The sequence below is a fragment of the Sarcophilus harrisii genome, chromosome 3 (genome assembly GCF_902635505.1).
Source record: "Sarcophilus harrisii chromosome 3, mSarHar1.11, whole genome shotgun sequence".
In the NCBI taxonomy this organism is placed as follows: domain Eukaryota; kingdom Metazoa; phylum Chordata; class Mammalia; order Dasyuromorphia; family Dasyuridae; genus Sarcophilus; species Sarcophilus harrisii.
This window is the reverse complement of record NC_045428.1, coordinates 6,224,013-6,246,879: the sequence shown is the minus strand read 5'-3', so window position 1 is coordinate 6,246,879 and position 22,867 is coordinate 6,224,013. Positions and strand designations below refer to the sequence as shown.

Sequence of the window (22,867 nt, the reverse complement as noted above, 5' to 3'; positions counted from 1 at the left end):
AGATGGAACCAGTGGCTGACCGGGTCAAGGAGGCCCAAGGTGCTTTGATGCAGAAAGAGTCATTAGTTGGGAGGCCCCGAGCATCTTCTCTCTGCCATCCTATCCCCTTGTGCTGGGCCCTTTGTGGCACAAACAAAATACTTAACACAAAACAGGCAGACTCTCCCAATACCCAGAGTCCCAACTCCTGCTCATCCAGGCTGTGACTGAGGGATTCAGATCTGAAAACAACTGGAAATGCAGCATCTGGGATCACAGGCAGGAGGCTTGGAAGGCATCTAGTCCAATCCCCTCCCATTCTGGACCCCACGCCCATAAACCCCCAACTAGGGAGAACTCAAGTCAAGCTTTGAATCCAGAAGCCAATCTGCAATCTTCCTAGTTTGTTTAAAAAGGAAACATAAGGTTGAGATTAAGCCTACAAGCTTTAGTTTTTGTAATTTAAATGAATTTTTATTTTTATTTTATTTTCTTTTTTTACAAAATGAAGTAGTTTTCCCTTTGAGTTTGCTTCCCCTGGGTGGGTAGCCAACAGAGAAACACCAAAGCTCCAGGATTACATGAGTTAGAGAATCAGAATTTCAGATTTCTTATTAGGGATAAGCTATGAAGGAAGGTATGGAAATTACAAAAAAAATACATTTTTTAATACAAAAATGTAGAATATCATAGTCAGGACGTCTGAGCGCCTTGTGATTTTCTTTTAAAAAAATGAAAAAACAACAAAAAACAGTAAGTCCTTTTTTTTTTTTTCTCCTCAAGCCACTGTGTGCTCTTTCTTTCTGTTACACATAGTCCTTTCCACTGGAGGGTGTGGTCTTCGGGTACGGGCGAGGAGTTGGGTAAGAGGTTGTTTTCTTGGGACAGGAGCAGCAAAGGAGGGCACCTCCCAGCAGGCACAGGGAAGCTGCGGCCCAGCCGATGAAGAGAGCCTGCCCGAACTCATACCTAAGAGGAAGCGGTGGAGTGAAGAGGAAAAAACCCAGTCGTGAGCCAGAGACAACAGCAACTAGCTGTCCGTGTAAAATCTCACCAATTCTGCCGCCCAACCCCTGCTGTGAACATTAGGATCTTAAACTTGGGAAATTCAGCAATCTCTGGAGGGAAACGGGCCAGCCAAACTCATGTGGGTAAAGACTTCAGTCACTCCAATAAAGCTTCCCAGGGCAAGGGTCCAGACTACACAGTGCTACCTAACATACTTTTCTTCTGGCAAGGGCAAAACCCTTTGGGGGGTGGGGGCAAGTGGTAAGAGGATAAATTGTTCCCAGTCAGTTTGGGCTTTGAAGAGCATCCCGTGGACTATTCTAATTTCATAAGAGAGTAAAATCTCGGTTTCAGAAGGGACCTCAATGACTAGGGGGCCAATCCATGCCCCAGCAGGTGATTATTCAGTTTTTGCTAGAAAGCATTCAATAAGGAAACACCCCAAGGGAGTCTCTTCCACTTTGGCCCAGCTCTGTTGTCAAGAAGTTGGCTTCTTGTGCCTTCTCCACTTGACACCATCACACTGGGTTGTGGCCTTTGGAGCCAAGTAGAACAAGTGGAATATCTCTTCTGGGTTTGTCCTTCAAATACCTGAAGGCAGGTATTGGGTCCTGTCTCTTGTTCCTTCTCTATGCTAAACATCCCCACTTCCTTCAGGACATGCTCCTCTGGCTCAGACAAAAGGCTCTCTCACCTTCATCATTATGGTTGCCTCCTTATGGAGACTCTAGTTCATTGGTGTCTTTCCTAGACTTCAGCCATTAGAACTCTACACCAGAGAGGTTCCAAACAGGGCAAAGAAAAATGGGATAGTATTTCTTTATTTCTGAAATAATTCATTTTAACTAATTCATGCCATTTTTAAATAAATACATGAACCATTCTAAGCTAAGCTGAGCATGGACATGAGCTTCTGAAATGTTCTACCTGGTCTCTTTTGGGGATTATTCCTCTTTGAGAGCTACATGTTCTCTAAGGATAATGCGAGGGATTCCAGTAGTACAGATGGGAGTGAAGATATTGGATTTTAGAGGGGGGAGACCTGGCCTAGAATCCCAGGGGCACTATTTGCTTCCTCTGAGACTCCGGACAATGCTTTTCCCCATTCCGTAACTCACTTTCCTTGTCTATAAAGTCATCGAGTTGGACTGGATGTCCATCGTGGTCCCTTTCTAGCCCTTCATCTGTAACTTATTGATACTTCTATCTCTTAGAGATAGAAGGGATGGACTCAACCTTTGGTCAAATAGTCAGAGCCATGAGTCTTTGACCCCCATGACTAAACTTTTTTGGGCATTTTAACTTTCAAGAGTCAAACTAATGAGAGATCAAAATTTTAAAACTCACAAGACTATATTTAGCCCCAGAACTGAGAGATTCACCAAGAAAACAACAGGATTCAGAGCTGGCAGGGGTGTTCCACTAATCCCACCCAACCCTGAAAAAGAACCCCCTCCCAAAAAAAAAAATCCCAGCCTGACAAGTGACGGTTGGCTACCCTGTTGGAAGCTCTCCAATAAAGGAGCCAGTGACTCCTATCTCACTTGCTGATGTCTTTAATAGTTAGGAAATTTGTCCTAACACCAAACCTAAACTCGTCTCTTAGCCACCTCTACCTCTCCCCATGGTTTGTGGTTCTATTCTCTGGGGGCAAGCAGAACCACACATATGGCTTCTTTACTTGGCAGCTCTTTGAATACTATCCTTGAGATGAAGTTGGAGGAGGGTAGAGAGGGGATCATTGCTTCATTATTCCTTAAATGGCCCTCAAGGAAACCCAGGGTCACAGTAGCTTTTAAATCTGGTGGCAACATTGGGCAATATAGGTGTTGCTCACAGATTGCTGTTTTTCAGATAAATTGTTAACTAAACATGTCTCTCTCCTATGAAGTTAACTTTTTGAACCCAAGCAAAAAACTTTACATTGAACCTTAGCATATTACGGAATCAACCCAATGAATCTTTTCAAATTTAGCCCCTGTCTTCCACTTCAGTCTAGATCCCAGCTATTCCAAACTGGATCCAAGATGAGCTATTTGGGGAGTTCAGTTTTTCTCTCAGTGTCAGATGGGGAATAAAGCTCTATCAGTCACCTAAGGGATAATTGCTATTTAATGTTTATCTCCCACGGCATGCTAGTAATAATTAACAGCCAAGATGTTGTAAAAGCACATCAAACAATGTACATCAAAGCTGAAGGTGCCAGGCTGGTATTGTGACTGTCTGTCTTTATTAATGGTCTCCAACACCAGAGCAAGGCAAACAGAAATCATCATCTTTGGAACCTGGACTAGGGGATGGATCAGGGTTTTTTACAGCCTATTTTTCTCTACTCAGAAAGCTTTTCGTGTGTTTCTTTTAACATTTAATCACAGGCCAAATTACAAAGAGCTAGGAAGTTGGAAATAGTCATCTACAGCCTCTCAGTTGCAAAGTGAGGAGGCACAGACTTAGTTAGTGTCCATAGAACACCAAGAGGCAAACCTCAGAAAACCATGACCTTGATGGGGGAAAAAAATGGCATTACCTAGAATTGACTGGTGTCATGGGGTCATAGAACTCTCGAGCAACTCTATTTCCATACCATGCTGTGGCAACCAAGACAGCCAGACCTGTGGAAATTCATTAAAAAAAAGAAAGAAAGAAAAGAAAGAAAATGGTTAATAAGGACAGAACTCTGAGAATTAATCTAAGCCCAATCTACTTCTCCAACTTCCATAGTCTTTATTCTCTTGGTATTATCATCGAACAGAAGGGAAATCGAGGCATGAAAGTGGAATTATTTGTTCAAGGTCATTTAAGGAGTTAATGATAAAATCAGCCAAAAAGTGCTTTAAAAAACCCTTAATCTCCCTACATTATTTGATCAGTGATGTCTCAACACACTGCAGAGGGACCCTGGCTTTAATGATCTGGGTTAGACTGAAAAGGAAGGAAGGCTTATATTCCAACTTGTAAAGTTGACGTAGATTAAGCAAATAATTGCCCTATTTGAATTGGTTGTTCTTGATTGTTTTTTTCTCATTAAGCAAATGAGTATCTTTTCTTTATTCCAATGAAAAGGAGAGCACATTTTTCTTTAAAATCAACATTTATTTAGTGCCAGCTGTTTGTCATATATACTGCTAGGCCCTAGAGGAGATGGAAATTTAGATGAGATCTACAAAAGTCTGAAAAGAAAGCGAGATCCTGAAGAGGAAGTGGTGGAGAAAGAAGTGAAGATTTCCTATAGGATTTGCAGTTTTTAAAGGAGGAGTAAGAATTCAATGAGTGAGCAGAGAAAAAGTACATGGAACAGTGGAAGCCAAAGCACGCATGCCGTGAGAATTTAAGGTATGTCCTTGGCATGAGTGAGTGGGAGGGCCAGAAAGTAGTCCAGTTTCACTAGATGGGAGGAGAATGAGATAGACAGGGTGGATCCAGAAAGTGGAGGCCCTAGACTGATGGAAAAGAGAAACCTAAACTTTATCCATCGGGCAGTGAGAAACCACTGAATACCTTTGTGTTGAGCAATGACATAAGGGTAATTTACATTAGGGCAATTTATGAGCAATCATAGGAAGGTTGATGGATGGGAAAGAACAGAGAAGAGACAAGAAGTCCACTGAGAAGTCCATCACAACAGTCCAGAAAAATGGTGATGAGGTCCTATTGTGATGGAAGGCAGAAAGAAAAAAGTAGAAAGGCAGAGACTTTTAGGACAGTTAACTTAAGGAGTTGGGAAATGACTGGCTCCTTAACAAAGGAGAAGAAAGAATCAGAACAACAGAAACTTTCAAAAGCAGGAGACCTCCAGTGAAGTGGGGGGATGAAAAGATCAAATCCGAAGGAAGTTTGGGTGGAGGAGAAAGATAAGATGTGCTGTTCTGGATCAGCAGAGGGTAAGGCAATGGGCCATCCATTGAGGCAGAACCTATGAGCAGCTGGAGATTTGGATTTCCAGTTTGGAAGAGGGTCCAGGGATAGAAATACAGATCTGGGAGCCATCAGGCAGAGGGAATGGGGCACTGAGGGCACAGTTGCCCTCAGAGACAAGAATTCCTGGATTATATTGTCTACATGACTCTGGGCAAGCCATTGAGCCCCTTGGTGACTTTGGGTTTTTCTAAGACTCTATATTATTGATCCATAGGGGTAGAAGGAATCCCCTTACTGGGAACATTCTACATCAGGTCCAGCCACCACCCAGCTAGTGTTAGTCAAAGACATGGGAAAGAACCTGAAGAAAGAAGTGAGAATCAAGCCAAGAACTCAAGATCCAACCTAGTGAAAAACTCAGCAGAGAATGAGGAAGGGAAATAGGCATATTAGAAAATCTTGGCAGAAGAAGACTATGAAACCTAGGGATTAAAAGAAGGGCAAGTAATTGTCCACAGTAGCAAAGGTACAATGCCTTTGGACTTTGGTGATGAAGTGGCCAATGGCGATAATGGAAAGAAAGAGCGAGCTTTCTGTTGAGGAAGAAGCCAGATAGAAGAAGAGAAATGGGGAAAAGTGGGAAGTGGTAAAATGGTAGCCAAAACGTCTAGTTGGGAGGGGAAGGCTAGAATTGGGATGGGAGCCAGAAGACAGTTTTGCCTTCCTCCTGGTCTCCTGTCACTCACTTCTTGTGATCTTGTGATCTACTGCCTCATGAACTTAGCACTTTCTCCTTGCTACTCCATGCACAAGTGTCTTCCACTTTCTTGGAAGATTCTCTTTCTACCATCCCTACTCTTGCTAACCTTCAATATTTCCTTAACCAGCGTCCTTTTTATGCTGCCCATAAATATGCCCATATCTCTCCCACCCTTAAAACACTCTCACTTGATCTGACCATCACTGCCCTTCATGAGCCCTTCACTTAAGCCTCTCTGTTTCCAGAGGCATAAAAAGACACAACAGCTCTCTTACGAGTTATTTTGAGGGCCAAACGAGACAGTCTAGATCCATTGCTTTTTAATACCCTACAGAATTCTACTCTGTCCCACAAAACATAGTCTTCGGATGTTCCCTGTTGTTCTCCGTGGCTAAAGCTTCCTAATGTGGTGCAGAGAGCTGGGGTTTCAGAGTAGGAGAACTCTGTACTTCCAGACGGATTACAGGGCAACTGGAGGCTGGCCCAGAAAACCTTGATGCTAACAGCCAGTGCAAGCACGGTGCTTTAAGGCTGGCAAAGAGCTTTATGAACGTCATCTCGTTTGCTCCTCAGAACAGCTCTGAGAGGGATTCTGTCATCCTCCCTGCTTTTTGTTGCTGTTAAGCCATTTATACTCGTGTCCAACTCTTGTGACCCCATTTGGGGTTTTCTTGGCAAAGATACTGGGGTAATTTGCAATTTTCTTCTCTAGCTCATTTTATAAATGAGGAAACTGAGGTAAACAGGATCAAATGACTTGCCCAGGGTCATACAGCCAGTAAGACTCAAAATGAGTCTTCCTTACTCTGGGCACCTTTTTGCTATCTCTATTTTATAGATGAGAAAAGGGAATCACAGAGAATGTTAAGTGATTGGTTGAGGCTCATGCAGTTATTAAGTATCTAAGGGAGGATTCAAATTCAGGTCTTCTTGCCTCACTGCCCATCCCTTTATTCACTTGGCTATCTCTAAAGTGCCTCCAAGCTTTAAAGGAAGCCCAGGATTTAGGGGAGCGTTGGTTAGGAGACAGGGCCTTCCAGGTGTGGGCAAAGGCATGGAGGAGGGAGATGGAATGCCAATTCATGATCGGCCAACAGGACAGACTGGCTGACGTCAGAAGGGGAGGATGTGCAGGCGGGGAAGTGGGAGGTCACATTCTTACCTGAAACAAGGAAGATCACTCCCCCAAAGACGGCCATTCGCATCTTTTGCACCTCATCATCTTCCATGCACTTCATACATTTCATGCCCACAGTTGCCACAAAGATGGCGATCAGTCCCACGATGATCCCGATGACCATCAAAGCACGGGTGGCCTGAAGGGTACCTGGAAAGACCAAGGACAAAGCCTTCAGCATTGGGGTGGGGGAGGAGAGAGGGGAGAAGTAAACCTGAGATCTCCCTGAAAAGTAACAGAAAGTCTAATAGCATCAGCTGAGTGAAGCCTAATCCCTCCTTAACCGCTCCTCCAAGCCTCCCTGAGCTCAGGAATCAGCAAGAGATGCTGTGATTAACCAGAAATCATTGTCATGAGTGGAACCTGTAATTTAGCTTTGCATTAGGCAACTACTTGATGCCCATTAATCACACTTGGCAACAGGCTCGTGAGAACTAGAAAGCTCCCAAAGGAACAGGACTAATAATGAGGTGACAGTCACGAAGCGCTTCAAGGCTCGGAGCTCAGAGTAAATAACGTTTATATCCTAAGTGAGGAGGGAGTGGAGGGAAGCTCTCCTGGCCAGACTGGGCAGCATGGTGCAATGGTGGTGAAGTCAGCTCTGGCACTGGGAACACCTCCAATGCCAGCTGTAAGTCCCTCACTATCTCCAAGTGTTTTTCTTCATCTGTAAGATGGGAATAACCAGGTGACCTGCCTCATAAGGTCATTGAGAGGATCAAATGAGATAACACTGAAAGCCTGTTATTATTTTTATTCTAAAATAAAAGTTTTTTTCATATAGGCTTAGAACTACCATCTTAAAAGTTACTTGTAGGAGAAACAGACCAAAGCCACACTGTATGTCTAATTTCCAGAGAGAAGCTGCCTGGCCTGCCCCCCCCCCCTCCGGAGCCCTGTTTCTGATCCAGGAAGGATGTTTGCTCAGGTTGCTAAGGGACGTGTCATGCATGTTGAATGCCAACCTTTTGGAGACTAGGCCTAATTTATATCATTAGAGCCAAAGCAAGCTCAGAAGTCTGGGAGGCTTGGAAAGCAGCGAAGTCACCGACTGGCCCGAGCTGCCACTGCTGGAAGAATAAATGTCAGCTTCATCCTTGTCTAAAGGCCAAGAGGGAGCTTCCATGCCTCGGTTACTGACTTTGAAAAAAGGCCAATCAACCGTTTCATCAAGAAAAGTTAAAGGAAAAGCTTCTGCAAGTATGGAGGGAGGATGAATTGGATGAGTGAAATCACTTGGCCCATTCCCAATTCCACTCAGTTCCTCATCCCGTCTGGGATGTTCCCATCGGACCAGCCTCAAAGAAGAAATGATGGTCTAAACATTCTCGCAAAGCCTCTTAAACCTCAAAGTCCCAATAACGTTCACTACCAAGTGAGATGGCTAAGACCCACATTGATGAGATCAGAGAACCATTGGGGTGTTTATACAATGATGAAATAAAGGATTTCTTAGTTGGGCGTCTTCCACCCTGCCAAGAAATAAAATAGGACAGTCCCTTCCTCTTCCTTTAGCCATGGGAATTTCTGACGCAGATTGTAAAGAACAGAGCTGGCAATGGGCTGAGGGCAGTTGAGCCTGGCCCTGGCTGCCATACAGGGTACGTGCGCCCTGTGCCAAATGCAGTCTGCTTATCTCCAATCTTGGTGCTCCACAGGTTTGTGTTGCACAGGACAACTGTCCTTAACCCCTTGAATAACCAAATCAGAGACTGAGCTGTCCTGTATACCATAATCCCAACACTGCTTCCCCTTCCCTCCTTCCTTTTCCGTTATCCCTGTCCCCCACAACTGAATCTGCTAACCCCCAAACTCCAAAGTACAACTCTGGTAATAGTTCACATTTCTTTCCTTTTTTTTTTTAAATGAATAATCTCTGAGTGTGGAACAAAACATAGAATTTTCACTCTTTTTCTTGTTGTTTGCTTGCATTTTTTTTCTCATTTATTTGTCCTTTTTGATCTGATTTTTCTTGTGCAGCATGATAATTGTGGAATTATGTATAGAAGAATTGCACATATTTAACAAATATTGGATTATTTTCCATCTAAGGGACAAGTAGGGAGAGGAAAGAAATTTGGAACATGAGATTTTTCAAGGGTGAAAATAAAAAGCTTTAATAAAAAAAATGAAAAGTCCCTCCCCCCACATAAGCAAGTCCTTATTTTGTCTCCCTCCCATTCCCCTCCCTACTGTAAATAAAAAAATATATATAATGAAATGCCTCCTTTTCCACATGTATACCTACACAGGCATTCTGTGTCTGCCTCTCTGTCTCTGGGTCTCCAAATTTACTACAGGTGCTGCTTTGATGCTACACATTGCCAGCAACTCCTTTTCATCAAGACCAAAGATGTTTTCCTGCCCTGTGTTGTGAAATACTTTTGAAACCCAGCTAATTATCTGCGTGGAGCTCATAGGAAACTCAACACACAAGTTCTAGTCACGTTTCGGGTCGTGAGCTGGGCTGAGGCAGACACACTGTTCAGAGACCAAAGGCTTGGTAAGGGTGGATATTCCTGTTGTCTCCAGACAGTGCTTTCCGTGGCACCCAACCATGTCAACATCTCCAGACTGTGGCAAGGACAAGAAAGCCCCAGGGATCCCACTTTGAAGTCAGCAGCCTTCCTTCCATGTGGCTAGAGTGCCAGCCTGGAGTTTGGGGCTTAGAACTGGGCTGTGTACCTTAGTCCAAGGTCCCCGGCCTGGGCCACTTTTACTCTGAATCAAAAGAAAACACTGATAGCATCATGAGGGAAAGTCCAATTTTAAAATCCAGGTCCTTCTGGCCATATATGGGTTTTGAGTTGTTTTTTTCCAATTTAACACGGATTCTGATTTTTTTTTCCAATTCAAAATCTATATATAGGATACAAAGCAGGCACTTGACACGATCATCTCACTGTTACTGTAGTCCTTTCAGATACGGACTATAATTCGAAATCTGAGTCAGCAAAGACCTACTAATTTCACCAGACCACACCTCCCCATGGTGTCATGATTGATCCCCATCTCTCTCCACCTCCCTGAAAACATAGCTCCAAAAGCACAAGCAAGGCAGAAAAGCACCTATGGAATGCATTTCTGGAACCTGCTACTTAAGCCAGAGTGTTTAAAGAAACAGATAGAAAGATAAAATGGTTCACTCGGGGCCTCTTATTATCTTAACAACTGGTGAATTAAGAAAGGGGTTGAAGACTTTTTCATGTTTAGTTTTTTTTTTTCCTTCTTTCTTTCTTTCTTTCTTTTTGCTGAGATAATTAGGGTTGACTTGCCCAGGGTCACACAGGTAGGAAATGTTGATTGAATTCAGGTCCTCCTGACTTCAGGGCTGGTGCCTAACTCTCCCTTTCTTAGTTCTTTAAAAATCTATCGAATGAAGCAAAATGTGGACTTGATAAAAGAAGAAATAAGTTGAAAATTGATTTAATGAAAATTATATTGGTAATTCTTTAGTTTTCTCAATTGTTCTGTGCATCCCTATGCATCCCTAAGGACGGTACCCTCTTCCCCCTTTTTTTGCTTTATTTTGTTCTGAAAGGACAGCCAACGCCCTTAGTGCATATAGAAGACTTGGATTTCAAGGAAATTCCAGAAATCTGTTTTATAGTTTTAAGGTCAAGGTTCCTTTCATATGCTTTGTTTGATCATGGGGACATTTTTTACCTAACATTCTTCTTTTTGCAATAAAATTGAATTTTCACATAAAACACTTGCTCTGTCCTTCAGTTCACCTGTGTCCTCATGGATATATGGACTTCACCGGTGTTCTAGCTCCCCACCCACCGATGCCTTCTTATTTCATGTCCCTCTTGGCTATATCCTTGCTTCAGAGCAGATTGACCCACCTGACTCTAGCGCCCTTGACGCAAGAAAGGGCTGACCTCCCCTTCTGTAATAATATTAAAGGACCCACCTGGGAGATCAGCTAGTCACAGTCAGCCTGAAAGTATCAGGAAACCCCTTCCTTACAGAAATAATTTTTTAAAAATTAAGTCAGCTTTCCTATAAAGGAAATCTTGGAACAGAGACAGTTATTGTTCAAGTTAGGGATTGGTTCTTGGACTAGATGACCCAAGATGGAGGGAAAATGAACATTACGTTATAGGAAACATCACATTATTTTTAACCAGAGCTCGCAGTCATGTGACTATCCGATTACATCTGGGACCTAAGGTTTCTTCATAACCTCGAGGAAAGGAGAAAGGATCTGGCGCTGACAGGAAACCCAAGCAGATCATTTCTTGCTCCTGTACTAATTGCCATTGGCCACTGCTAGGATAGTGGAGATCAGCCTCACAAGGAAATACATTGCGGAATATTTTTCCCCCTACCACACACAACTTCCTTAATATTTTGTAGCCAAGGGATGGCTTCTCAGATGGAAGGAATCTCAAACAATCTATTCCACCCTGTGGCCTCCAGACATAGGAAGTCTGGCATTTAAGAGACAATTCAATCCAAGAAATACTTGTTAAGCTCGATTATGTCCAGCACCTTGCCAAGCCCAGAATGCACAAATAAAAATAAAAAAAGACCTAGGTGAGCCCCGAAGAGCAGCTGACGCCCTTTTCCCACACTATGACAGTGTCTCCTCCTCAGGAAAGCTGCCCCACCATGTCCTTAAGCAATCACATCCGTGACTTCAGGTGGACGAGCCAACACCAAACAAAGTAAGAGTTTGGGCCTTTTGTCCATCCGTCATTGACCACTTTCTCCCTTTGCCCAACCACCCATCTGGCCCCATATAAAAAGGCATTCGTTCCTTCTGCATTCTGCTGCCTCGAAGCTTCCCAAACTCCAGTTCTCCTCCTGATTACTCTGATCTCCCTGTGTGCATATGGAAGCTGGCTGGTCTGCAAACCCCAGCCCTTCTCAACCATGCGCCATAACTGCGTTCTTGGACAAGGCAGTCCATTTGGAAGGTGGTGTGGGGATAGAGCTTAGGAAGACCGGAATCCAAAATCTAGCAAGATACCTGCTAGCCAAGGGATCCTGGTCACATTAAGGCGTCTTTATTAAATTTATTTAATATATTTGTGATATATTATTAACATACCTTTATGTAATATGAAGATAAGAATAGCAGAATCCGTTCTCTCAGGATTGTTGGGAGGACAAGAAAAGACATTTGGAAAGCACTTTGCAAAACTTAAATATATATATATATATATATATATTCTATCTATCAATATCAAAATAATAATTATCATTGGTGCTTTCTTTCTCTCTCACTAGTTGCAGATCCTGAAATGGACACAACACATTGATTAAGGGAGTTTAGTCTGGTCCTCTCCTCCAGGGCAAACAGTCAAGACTAGCCCAACAGGCTGGAGCACCCGGAGCTCTATTCAAAGCATTCCACAATGGGAGCTGTCTTTGGAGTCTCTCTTCCTTCCCCATTGTGAGTCAGGCTCTTGGGGATCAGGCCACCCGCATACAGCCAGCCAGGAACTGATCAGGAGACTTTTGGCCTATGGTGGACCTCAGCCGGAAACAATGAATATTAATCTATGGCCACCGATATCGCATAAATCATGTCTGGCCATGGTTGTTTTTGTATTGCGTTCCTGTCATGCTGTGAGTGCCTTGAGAACAGGAACTGGCTTTTTGCCTATTTCATTGTAGCCCCAATGCTTAGCTTTAAGTGGTTACTGACTTAATCTTCTCCAAATCATTGGTCTTTTAAAATCTTTATAAATAAAGTTTGAGGTATCAGACCCAATTCAATTAGATAAACATTTATTTAGCACCAACTAAGTGTAGAAAATTGACTTGGTTACTGACTTAACCTTCTCCCCCAACTCATTAATCTTTTAAAATCTTTATAAATAAAGTTTGAAGAATCAGGCCCAATCAATTAAATAAACATTTATTAAGCACCAACTAAGTGCAGAAAATTATGCTCTATATTTGGGACATAAGGACAAATTTGAAATATCCTCTGCCCTCATGGAATTTATATGGCAGGAGTGGTGCATGGTGGCCCATACGCTGATAAATATAATCCAGTGTGGGAGGATGAAAGGAGAAATACAGGCACAGTGTCCTATAAACTTTGAGGAAAGAATGATAATCAGAGAGATAAGAAATCAGAGATCATATATTCCAATCCTATCATTTAATGAGTACCCAGAAATCCAAAGAAGTTAGATAATTCTGCCCAAATTATGTAGTAAGCAGTAATAATAAAAACTAACATTTACACAGTACTTTTAGGTGTACAGAACATATATATATATATATATATATATATATATATATATATTATTTCTTTCTAGAGCCAGAACAGATCCCAGGATCCTTTGATGTCTAACATAGTGCCCTTTCTTGGTTATCTAAAACTGACTCTGCCAACTTGCTTAAATGAAAATAAAGCACTGGAGAGGGAAAGTAAGGGAAGAAATGGGAAAGCAAGGGAAAGGAAGAGTATTAAGGGAGGATTATAGTCAATTATTTGAAGAACTGTCTCCTGGAAGAGGGTTTAGATTTGTGTTTACTTGCTCCTATCAAATAGAGATAGGAGCTATGGGTGGAAGCTAAAAAGAGGGTAACATGTGCTCAATATAAAACTTCCTAATGATAAGCTCCATTAGCTCATCATGGGCTTCCCATTGTGGGAAGCTTTCAAGAAGAGGCTAGACCATGGCCATTCATCAGGTGCATTGATGTGGTGATTCCTATTGATGTAACCTTTCACAAAATGCTAGCCAAGGTCCCTTTCAGCTTTGAGATCCTTAATGAAGGGTGGGTGACCTCATTTCTAAGACTTCTTGAGGGCAAAGACTAAATTCTTCTCAATAATTTCAATGTTTTCTGAACAGAAATGAAAATCTCTATCCTCCCACCATGTCCTCTATTCAACTAATTGTCAAAAGGATTCTCTGAACAGGGAAATGTCACCTGTAATGTGGAGTCTGTCTGCTCGGAATTAGCCCTACTCAAGGTCATAGTGTAGGATTAGAATGGTCTCAGGTGTGGCTATTGGACTGATACTGGTGCAGCTTTTAATTCACAGGCCCCGAGTTTTATCAAAAGAGAAACTTCAAGAATAAAGAAAATAGATGAAAACTTCTACAAAGTGCTATTTAACAAAAGGTGAGTGTAAACTCTTAGGCTGTAAACTGAGGGATGTGATGGGGAGATCCTAAATTCTTTTTCAATCTGGACTGTGGACTGTTCCTGAGCTGGAAATTTAATATCAGTGACTTCAAAGTCTATATTTTTTTCTTTAGACTAAAAAAACAAACAAACAAACTTCTAATTAATATTCTAAAATTTTATGTGCAGAATCAAGATTCAGGAATAATAGATATCTCCAACCCTGGCCATATATGTTCTTGCATGGAAAAGGTACTTCCTCAACCCATGCTGTTGTAGGCACCAGGATATGGTGACATAAAAGATAAGATTTAACCAGACACTTCAGTGGTTTCAGGATTTATAATTCCATCAGAAATTTTAAGTTGGGGATTTCTATTAGATAGAAAAATATAGTGCTTTTTGACCTGCATTCATCATGATGGGCTTAAATGATCCAGCGAATTCCAAGGACGAAGTCCCTTTAAAAGATAAAGGCTCAATAAAAGGATGGGCAGAGAGGAAATTGGAGGGACACTTCTCTACAGAGTTCATCCCTGGAGAAGATTATTTAGTAGCAAATGCATGGAGTGGTGTGGGGGGGACAGGGGGAATGGGGGCAGCAGAAATGAACCTTCTATATAGAAAGTTCATTATTTTTGTCCTAATTTTAGGCTTGTGGTCTTGAGTCTCTCATAGGATCACCCATTTAGCAACAGACTTCATTCAGTTTTCAGGAAGATCATGGATAAGAGGGGGAGCCTTCAAAAGACGAAAAACAATATAGCTAAGAATCTTCAGGCCAATCCATTTCTAGATTGGCTAAAGATCCTGGGAATGTTTAACTTGGATATAGGAAGTCTTGGGCAAGAGCTGGGAGATAGGATCAGTGAAAGCTCTCTTCAAAGACTTGAAAGGTTATTCAGGGAAGAGCAATTACAGTCTAGGTTTCCCAGGGCAGAATGAGGAACAATAGGGAGTTGGGGGATGGTTTCAAAGAGAAGAATTTAGATTTGAAGACAAGGTGGGGGAGGGAAAGCACCTTTCCAACGATTAGAACAATTCACAGGAGAGTGAGTCACTTGAGAGAGATAGAGAGTTCTCCTTCATGGAGGGCATTTAAACAAAGCCTAGGTGGTCATTGCTTAAGTCATTCACAACAGGAGTCTTTTCCGGTCCAGGGGACCAGCACTTCATTAAAAAGTCCTTGGCTACCACTTTGTGAAAGGTATGTCAGTAGGAATTCCCACATCATTATAGTCTGAATGTGATAGTTTGGAAGTTTCCTATTCTGAGATTCTACAATTATAGAATTTAGAACTGGAAAAGACAGAGTAAATCTAGTCTCCCTTTCTCCATTTAATAGATTAAAAAAAACCTGAGAACCAGAGGAGTTACATGTCTTGGTTCAGCTCAAATAAGAGCCCCAGGATTCAAACCTATGACTCCATCACTCACCTGCCCATTTATTGTTCTTTAAAATCAAGAACCATTGATGGAGTTGGGAACTGATCCAATTATTCTGGAGAACAAATCTGGAATAATGCCCAAAGGGTTCTCAAACTGTGTATACCTTTACATTTAAACCTAAAGTATTCTGGCTCTCATAGATTGATCAACAATGGGTCTAGATCAAGCCCCATTTGGTTATACTTTGCGCCTCATAGGCTCTGCTTGAATGTAAGTAGCAATAGTTTCTCTTTCAGCTTCAGGGTCTTCCCTTAGAAGATTGATTTTTTTTGACTAGGTAAAAGAGACTATTCTTTACCCCATTTCTTCCTAACATACACAAATTAGTGATTTCATGTTGCCTTGATCAAACTGAGACTTGTAAAAGACCACGGCTTAAAAAGGACAAGGTCTCCCACTGTAGGCAGGTCCATTTCCCAAAGTCCTGATCTATATCTCTCCACTGGACCCAGACGGTTTCAAATGAAAAAAAAAGTTAGGTTGGCGATTTTGCAGTCTTTCCTCTGTCAAACAGAAATTCATATCACCTTCTGATGTCATGGTCCTCTTCAAGAATGGAGGACAAATGATCTTGTGATGAAGACAGCCATTTATACCCAGTGAGAGGATTGTGGGAACTGAGTGTGGATCTCAACATAGCATTTGTTGTTTGTTGTTGTTTGCTCTCATTTTATTTTTTTCCTTTATTTTTATATTTTTCCCTTTTTGAACTGATTTTTCTTTTGCAGCAAGGTAACTGTATAAATATATATGCATATATTGGATTTAACATATTTTTACCATATTTAACATATATTGGATTACTTGTCATCTAGGGGAGAGGGTGGGGAAAAAAGGGGAGGAAATGGGAATGCAAAGTTTTGCAGAGGTCAATGTTGAAAAATTATCTAAGTTCTGAGAATAAAAATCTTTAATAAAAAAATAAAATAAAAAGTGAAAAAAATATAGGACAAACAACAATAACAAAGATGAAAATATCAATGGCACAGTGGCTAAAGCATTGTCCTCAAGTCAAGAGGACCTGAATTCAAATCCAGCCTCAGATACTTAACACTTACTAGCTTTGTGACCCTGGATAAGACACTTAACCCCAATTGCCTGAGAAAGAGAACTCTGAGGGTCCGAATTTTCATTTTTCAAACTGTATTATATTTACTGATCATCTTGTATTTACTCATACAAGCTTCTTGACAGCTGAAGGTTTTTGAGTTTGTCTTCATGTTCTGATGAGGAACCATAAATGAAGAAAGGGATTCATAGGTTCTTAATAAAGGCCTTCGTAATCATTGGGGCCAGCTGCCCTAGGGAAGCCTGACTGTCATCTAAGCTGTGTTTGTCCCAGGTCACTCTGCAGATGTCAGACAACGTCAGCTTCAGAGAACTATTGATCTGGCCTCCATATGGACTAAGGATCTCCAGGTCAAAGATGAATGGAACCAGTTCTTTGTACCTCTAACCTAAAGACAGATTTGTTGTGCTGGTTAGTTTGAAAGAAAGAAGAAAAGTCTTTAAAAGAGTAACAACTAAAAGAAAAAATAATGTATTAAGTACTCCTATCAAAATAAAAATAAAAGTGATAAAGCAAGTTCAGAAAGCTGAGCACAGGGATATTTAAGATTAAACTTCAGGAGTTTTAACTCAGGATACAAAGGTGAGGTGGATATGAACATTCAGTAGAATGTACAATATTTAAGTTCAAGTCACAATTAAAGGTGGTCCTTACTTCTCAAAGGCCAATTCGCCCATCACAAATGGGACTTTGTATAATCCAAAATTTTACATGGATTAATGCTGGTTTCCCGAGACCTACTTTTGCTAAAGCCTACAAGAAGAATGACTCAAGAACCTTTTGGTCTCATTGCTAGATGTGGCCATGAGCAAGATAGAGGGGAAATCTTCCAAGTCAGTAAGTGCCTTAAATGGGGAGGGAGGAAGTGGGATGGGAAACCATTTTTCAGGAAGTGCAAAAACCAATCTGCCGACAGGGTTGTGATTTCACTGATCCAGGTTCCTTTCTTCATTGGGGCAGATCTTAATGATCATGGCTGAAACTAGTACCCTTACAGCATTCATGCTCACTGTCCACTCAAAGGATTTAGAACCGAATCAGTTCAAGGTACTCTTGCTGTGGGAAATCCCTCTTCCAAAACACACATGGGGGACTCAGGAGATAGATCTTAGGAAGCTTCTTGAGACGCTCAGAGGCAAAGTGACTTAAACACAGGGGGAGATCTCAATCTAAGTTTTTCTGACACAAAAGCCAGCATTCCATGCATTTTGCTCTACCACTCCCTTTTCCCTTTTATTCCATCCACCTCTTCAGAGCTAGACGTGGAGAAAGCAGTTGTTTCTCAATCAGGTCTCCTTCCTCTCCTGTAACTTTTTCTCTACCTCAGAGACTACACCATCCTGCTACTTTTTCTTTGTTCTAAGCATGGAAATCAAGGATGACAGATCTCTTCGTCAAATAGCTCTGGTCTGAAAACAAAGACTTGGATGAGACTCCAAGACTGGTGTGGTGCTCTGCAGTTAACAGAACCTGGTTCTAATTCTAATCCCTGTGTGATGTTGGACAAGTTATTCTCTGAGCCTCGGTTTCCCCAGAGTGTGAGCCTAGATAAATGTTAGGATCCCTTCCACAGCTGAATCTTTGATCCTGTGACAACGTAGCATTTAGATGTGAACCATCCAACAATCCAAAATGGAATCTAGAATTATGTCTTTTCCCCTTGACCGGGCTGCTTTGAAAGGTAAACTAGGAAAAGTACTGGTCAGACCAGAGCTGGGTCTGATGTCATGGTAAGAAGGAGCTTTTGTGAAACTCTACTACCCACACCGATGTGTTCTAAGCACACCCACTCATGTGCATTCACAAAGAACAGGTTAAACCCAAAGAGGAAGCTTTCTATTAAACAGGCCAAGATGGAGGCTCCCAATCCAAGACAGGGCTCTACAGGAATATGTCAATAGCTAATCTATCTTCTTAAGTGGGGAAATATTAGTTTGAGACTTTGCTATCAAGTGAACGTTGATCTAACAAAAGATTCCTGCATCTCCTCCTCAAGAGTTAAGATGGCTTGAAAGACTCAATCATCATATTTATCAACTTATCTATTACGTGCCAGATTAAAATACTTTTTTTCCCTACTCCATAGAAATCCCTCCTTTTTTTCCAATGGAGAAAAATGTCTACAGAGCTCTGGAACTGGGAGCTTACTCTTGATTTTAATTACTGAAGACTAGCTTCTGTAGCATCAGTGAAGCCTAATAAAGAACCTACAAAGATTCCTACAAAGAAAAAGGCAAATTTGCCTTTACATGGTATCCAGTAGATGTGATCCTCTCCTTTGTCCCTAGCTTAGAGACAGTGAAGTCTCGGAGCACCAATTCCAGCAAAAAGAGTTTCTGCTTAAATATCAGGAGTTTCAACGGCCCCACCAAAGCAGAAGTGACAACTTTAGCTCCTAATTCATTTCCTTTTTTCCTCATAATGAAGAGAAAACAATTAATACTGACATGAGATCATGTACCAACATGGGATCCTAGTGGGGGGCATTGGAAGTGTTCTCTACTCAGGGTTGACTCCCAAACCTGGAGTTTATGAGGATGCCCTGCACCTTGGGTGATGGCTAAAACTCCTTCTAAAGTTCAGGAAAGCTATGGTCTAGAGGATTCACAGCTCTTGTGGAAGCATTAGCCTATACATGACCCATTTCATCAGGAGCTCAGCCAGTTACTGGTAGAAAAATGGCCTTTTTTCCATTCTACATATTAGGGATCTGAACCCACATTTCCCAATGAATCATGGACACAGAGCGTTATCTGGGACAGTAGGTGATGTTGCCATCCCCAGGTAAAGTAACTTAGAGACAAATAGTCTTATCTAATGGCATTGGATACCTCAGAGAGAGGAAGGGACAAAAGTCTTGGGAGTTGAAGGAGGCTCCCTTCCTTTGGAATCAGCTTCCAACTTGGAGAGTCTCCTATACATCATGTCCAATCCTTGGAAATAGCCAACATTTTATTCTGGGGAGAATGAGGGTGGTCATCCAAAAATAGGGGAGGGAAAGATGAACCTATGTAAGTCTCAACTGCTTTCCATCTTTCTATAACATCCATTAACAAGAATAACCGAACACTCAAAAGTTAATTCAGAGAGACACTAGCAATCAAACTCAAGACTGGAAGGACAGGTAGAGAGCAATTTTACCCCATTCTACATATGGAGAAAGTAGGATTGGGAAGAGGAGAGGGGGCAAGAACTGACTCAGTGTTTCATAGCTAGTAATGTTGGAGACAGGCCCTGGTGCACCTCCAGTTCAACCTCACCCCCCAACTGTATTCAGATCCCAAGGCTTTCACAGCCGCACTTTGCTGCACCATAGTTCAGTTAAAACTTAAATGAAATCCACTTACATCAGGGATCCTTAACCTGGGGTCTGAGAATTCTTTTTAGAATTATCTGAATAACTTTAACTGGGTTTCTTTTAATCCTCTGTATTTTATGTATTTAGAAACATTCTGAGAATGGTTGAATCTCTCTCTTTCTCTCTCTCTCTCTCTCTCTCTCTCTCTCTCTCTCTCTCTCACACACACACACACACACACACACACACACGCGCGCGCGTGACTAATTGCTTCTGCTTTTGAAAACTTACTTATTAAACACTTCAGAGAAAAACTTGAGAAAATAGACACGTCAAATCAGCAACAGGTGCCTTCAGAAAGACCTGCTATGATGAATCAGAGAGCACCTGTCTGCTGGCGTTTGAAAAGGCAGACGCTCATCGCTCTACTCTTTCGTCTCGGAGACCAAAGGGGCCAGTTCTCACGTATCTGTGGGATCTAAAAGCCAGGTTCTGCACTGCCAGGCAGAAGCCACTGTATAATTACCCAAGCTCTAGACTGCTGACGAGCACTTGGCAAAATCAAAGGCAGAGACCCAAAGGAGAGGTGGAAAGCACACTGCATCCATGGGATGGAGACATAGTTCTGGGAGAAGGAAACAGAACAGGACAAAAGCCCCCATCGGGGCCCTGAGATGGGCTCCTCAGTTTAATGGCTGCATGTGTGTTCTAAGGTGACATATGATAGGTACGCTGACATTTACACATTTGCTAAGGTTTGCTAATTTACATATACATATGTATGTATATGTATATTTATTGATGTATATATGTATACATTTGTGCTGCTATTTGTCCTTCATTCTGGAAGAGGACCTTTGACATCCGGACAGTAATGTCTCCACTTGCCAGTGAGTTGGGTGTATATCTAGTCATGTATTTGTGTATAGATATATAACCACACACACACACACACACACACACACACACACACACATATTACTACCATCATTTGGAGCTTCATATCTGAAATCAGACCACCTAGTCAAATTCTACTTTTCACATTAGCTGGTGACCCTCTAGGCCAGGCCCCTTACTTTTCCTGGATCTTAGTTTACTTAAAAAAAACAAACAAAAAAGAAACAAACAAACAAAAAAACAAAAATACAAAGCAGCTGTTCTCTCTGCAGGAATCCATATGGATAAATCCTAAGAGGAAGATGCTCTTGTTATACATATTTCCATTTATCAATGACAAAACCCCAACTCAGGGAGGCAAGGGGATTTCTCTAGGATCAAACAGCTAATAATTGCCTGAACAAGGATCTGAAGCCGAACTTCCTAACTCCACCTTCACCACAGTCTCACCAAAACTATGAAAGTTGCTCCTTTTCTGGAGGCAAAGGGCAGTGACCTAGTCATTAAAAGGAGGGAGGATTCATTACAGGGAGAGGCTTCCAATTAATCAGGAGGTTTGAGCCAGAGCAACTCCTGAAGCTTGTTGGAGGCGGCCCTCAGGATAGGGTGGGTGGCAGGCCAGCCCCAGAGCTGCTCAGAGAGGGCAGATCTATGGCACCTTTCTGCAGGTGCACACAGAGGCCATTACACCCAGTTCCCATAAAATGAGGCTGGTGGCTCAGTGGGCATTCTCAAGCAATGACTCGGAGCTACTGGGGGCAATGGAAATTCCGGGGCAGACAGAAGTGCCCGGCTTCCCTCCCCTCGCACCTCTTCGCTTCTTGCTAGGAAAGGGGGGGGAGGGATTGTCCAGTAAACAGCCCCCCTTCAGCACAGCAGCACACCCTGAAGAATCCACACTTGTCTGCTTGCTCCGGAAGGGGCTCCCCTTTCCCTCCCCTCAACTCCACAAGCTAAATGTGCCCATTGTCAGACATCCCTTTCAAATCGAAGGTGTGAGCACGGTGTGGACTCAGGAAATGAATTAGAATTGGATGGAAAACGGAAGTCCCCTTCCCTGTGGGCCGTCTGGCTCAGGTTACAACGGAGCTCCCTGAAACTAAGGTGGGAAGCTCTTTGAGCAGCCCCTCACCTCTCCCCCATTTCCCACCCGAATCTGGACCCTCCCGGTGGAGACTTCGGCTAAACCCTCAGACTTGACCCGAATTCGGACGGAAATAAAATGCCAGGTGTGTCCCCTCCCTTTTAACTGGCAAAGAGACCTGGAATCAGCCGCCCCCCAGAGCCCAAAGCCGGCGGAGGGCCGAGACAAAGGCCTATTCAAGCTGAGGAGCTCGTGCCCGGAAATCTCCCACCTTGGGGGCCTTCACTCACGGGCCCCAAAGGTGCCGGAGTCCCGGGAGCCGCCAGGGCTCACCCTGCAGTCCAATCCCTCCTTTTGCAGGTGGGGAAACTGAGGTTCAATATAGGGCAGACGGGAAAAAGAAAAGTGTAGGCACCGGGCTCCGCCAGAGCCCCACAGGGGCCCGGAGCTAACTTCGGCGGCGCTCCCCCCGACGGCTCCTGCCCGGCCCTCCCCAGATTCCCAAACCCAGCCCCGGGCGCCGCCGGAGGGAGGGAGGGAGGGAGGCCCGACGCCGCCCGCCCCGCCCGCCCGCCCCGCCGGCCCCGCGGCCCCGCACTTACTGCTCAGGTTCAGCAGCGAGTCGAACACCTTGCACTGGATCTGGCCCGTGCTCTGGGACACGCACGACATCCAGAGGCCCTCGTAGATGGCCTGGGCCGTCACGATGTTGTCCCCCGCGTAGGAGGAGATCTTCCACTGGGGCATGGCCGTGCTCACGATGGTCCCGATCCAGCCCAGGAAGGCCAGGATGAAGCCCAGCAGCTGCAGCCCCGCGTTGGCCATGCTGGCGGCCGGCCGGCCTCCCCGCCTCGCTCGCTCCCGGGCGCTCAACTCCCGCCCCGTCGGGCCGCGGGCCGAAGGAAAGGCGGCGGGGATGGGGAAGGGGCCGCGGCCGCCGCCTCCGAGGCGATGGCTCCCGAGCGGGGCTTCGGAGGGGCGGCGGGGAGGGGGGCGCTCCTGCCGGGGCTGCTGCGCTGGGGAAGCGGCCGCCGCGGGCTCCGAGGGCACCTGCACTGAGACACCTCCCCCGCGCGGCCCCAGATTTAAATGGGCCCCGCCTCCCGGCCCAGCCCGAGCGCTTTGGTGGGAACTCCCCGCTCTGAGCTGTCTCCTCCGGGAGTGGGGGAAAGTGAGCTCGCCAGAGA

The 22,867-nt window shown here is 43.6% G+C and overlaps 1 protein-coding gene across 1 annotated transcript; it reads right to left on the bottom strand.

Annotated features, from left to right (window-relative positions):
• Nucleotides 1-736: 736 nt before the first annotated feature.
• On the bottom strand, nucleotides 737-22,812 carry CLDN1 (claudin 1). Its single transcript, XM_031957428.1, has 4 exons — nucleotides 22,283-22,812; nucleotides 6,768-6,932; nucleotides 3,515-3,599; nucleotides 737-948 (listed from the first exon to the last, which is right to left on the bottom strand). The coding sequence occupies exons 1-4, from the start codon at nucleotides 22,503-22,505 to the stop codon at nucleotides 786-788; spliced, it is 636 nt and encodes a 211-aa protein (XP_031813288.1). The 5' UTR covers nucleotides 22,506-22,812; the 3' UTR covers nucleotides 737-785.
• Nucleotides 22,813-22,867: the final 55 nt, after the last annotated feature.

Bases quoted from the DNA above. Each gene is read 5' to 3' on its own strand.
- CLDN1 (XM_031957428.1), bottom strand. From the start codon at position 22,505: ATGGCCAACGCGGGGCTGCAGCTGCTGGGCTTCATCCTGGCCTTCCTG. The intron at 6,933-22,282 runs GTAAGTGCGGGG...TGGTCTTTCCAG, and splicing joins CTCGCTGCTGAACCTGAGCA to GTACCCTTCAGGCCACCCGT. The intron at 3,600-6,767 runs GTAAGAATGTGA...GAATTTCCACAG, and splicing joins AGTGATCTTCCTTGTTTCAG to GTCTGGCTGTCTTGGTTGCC.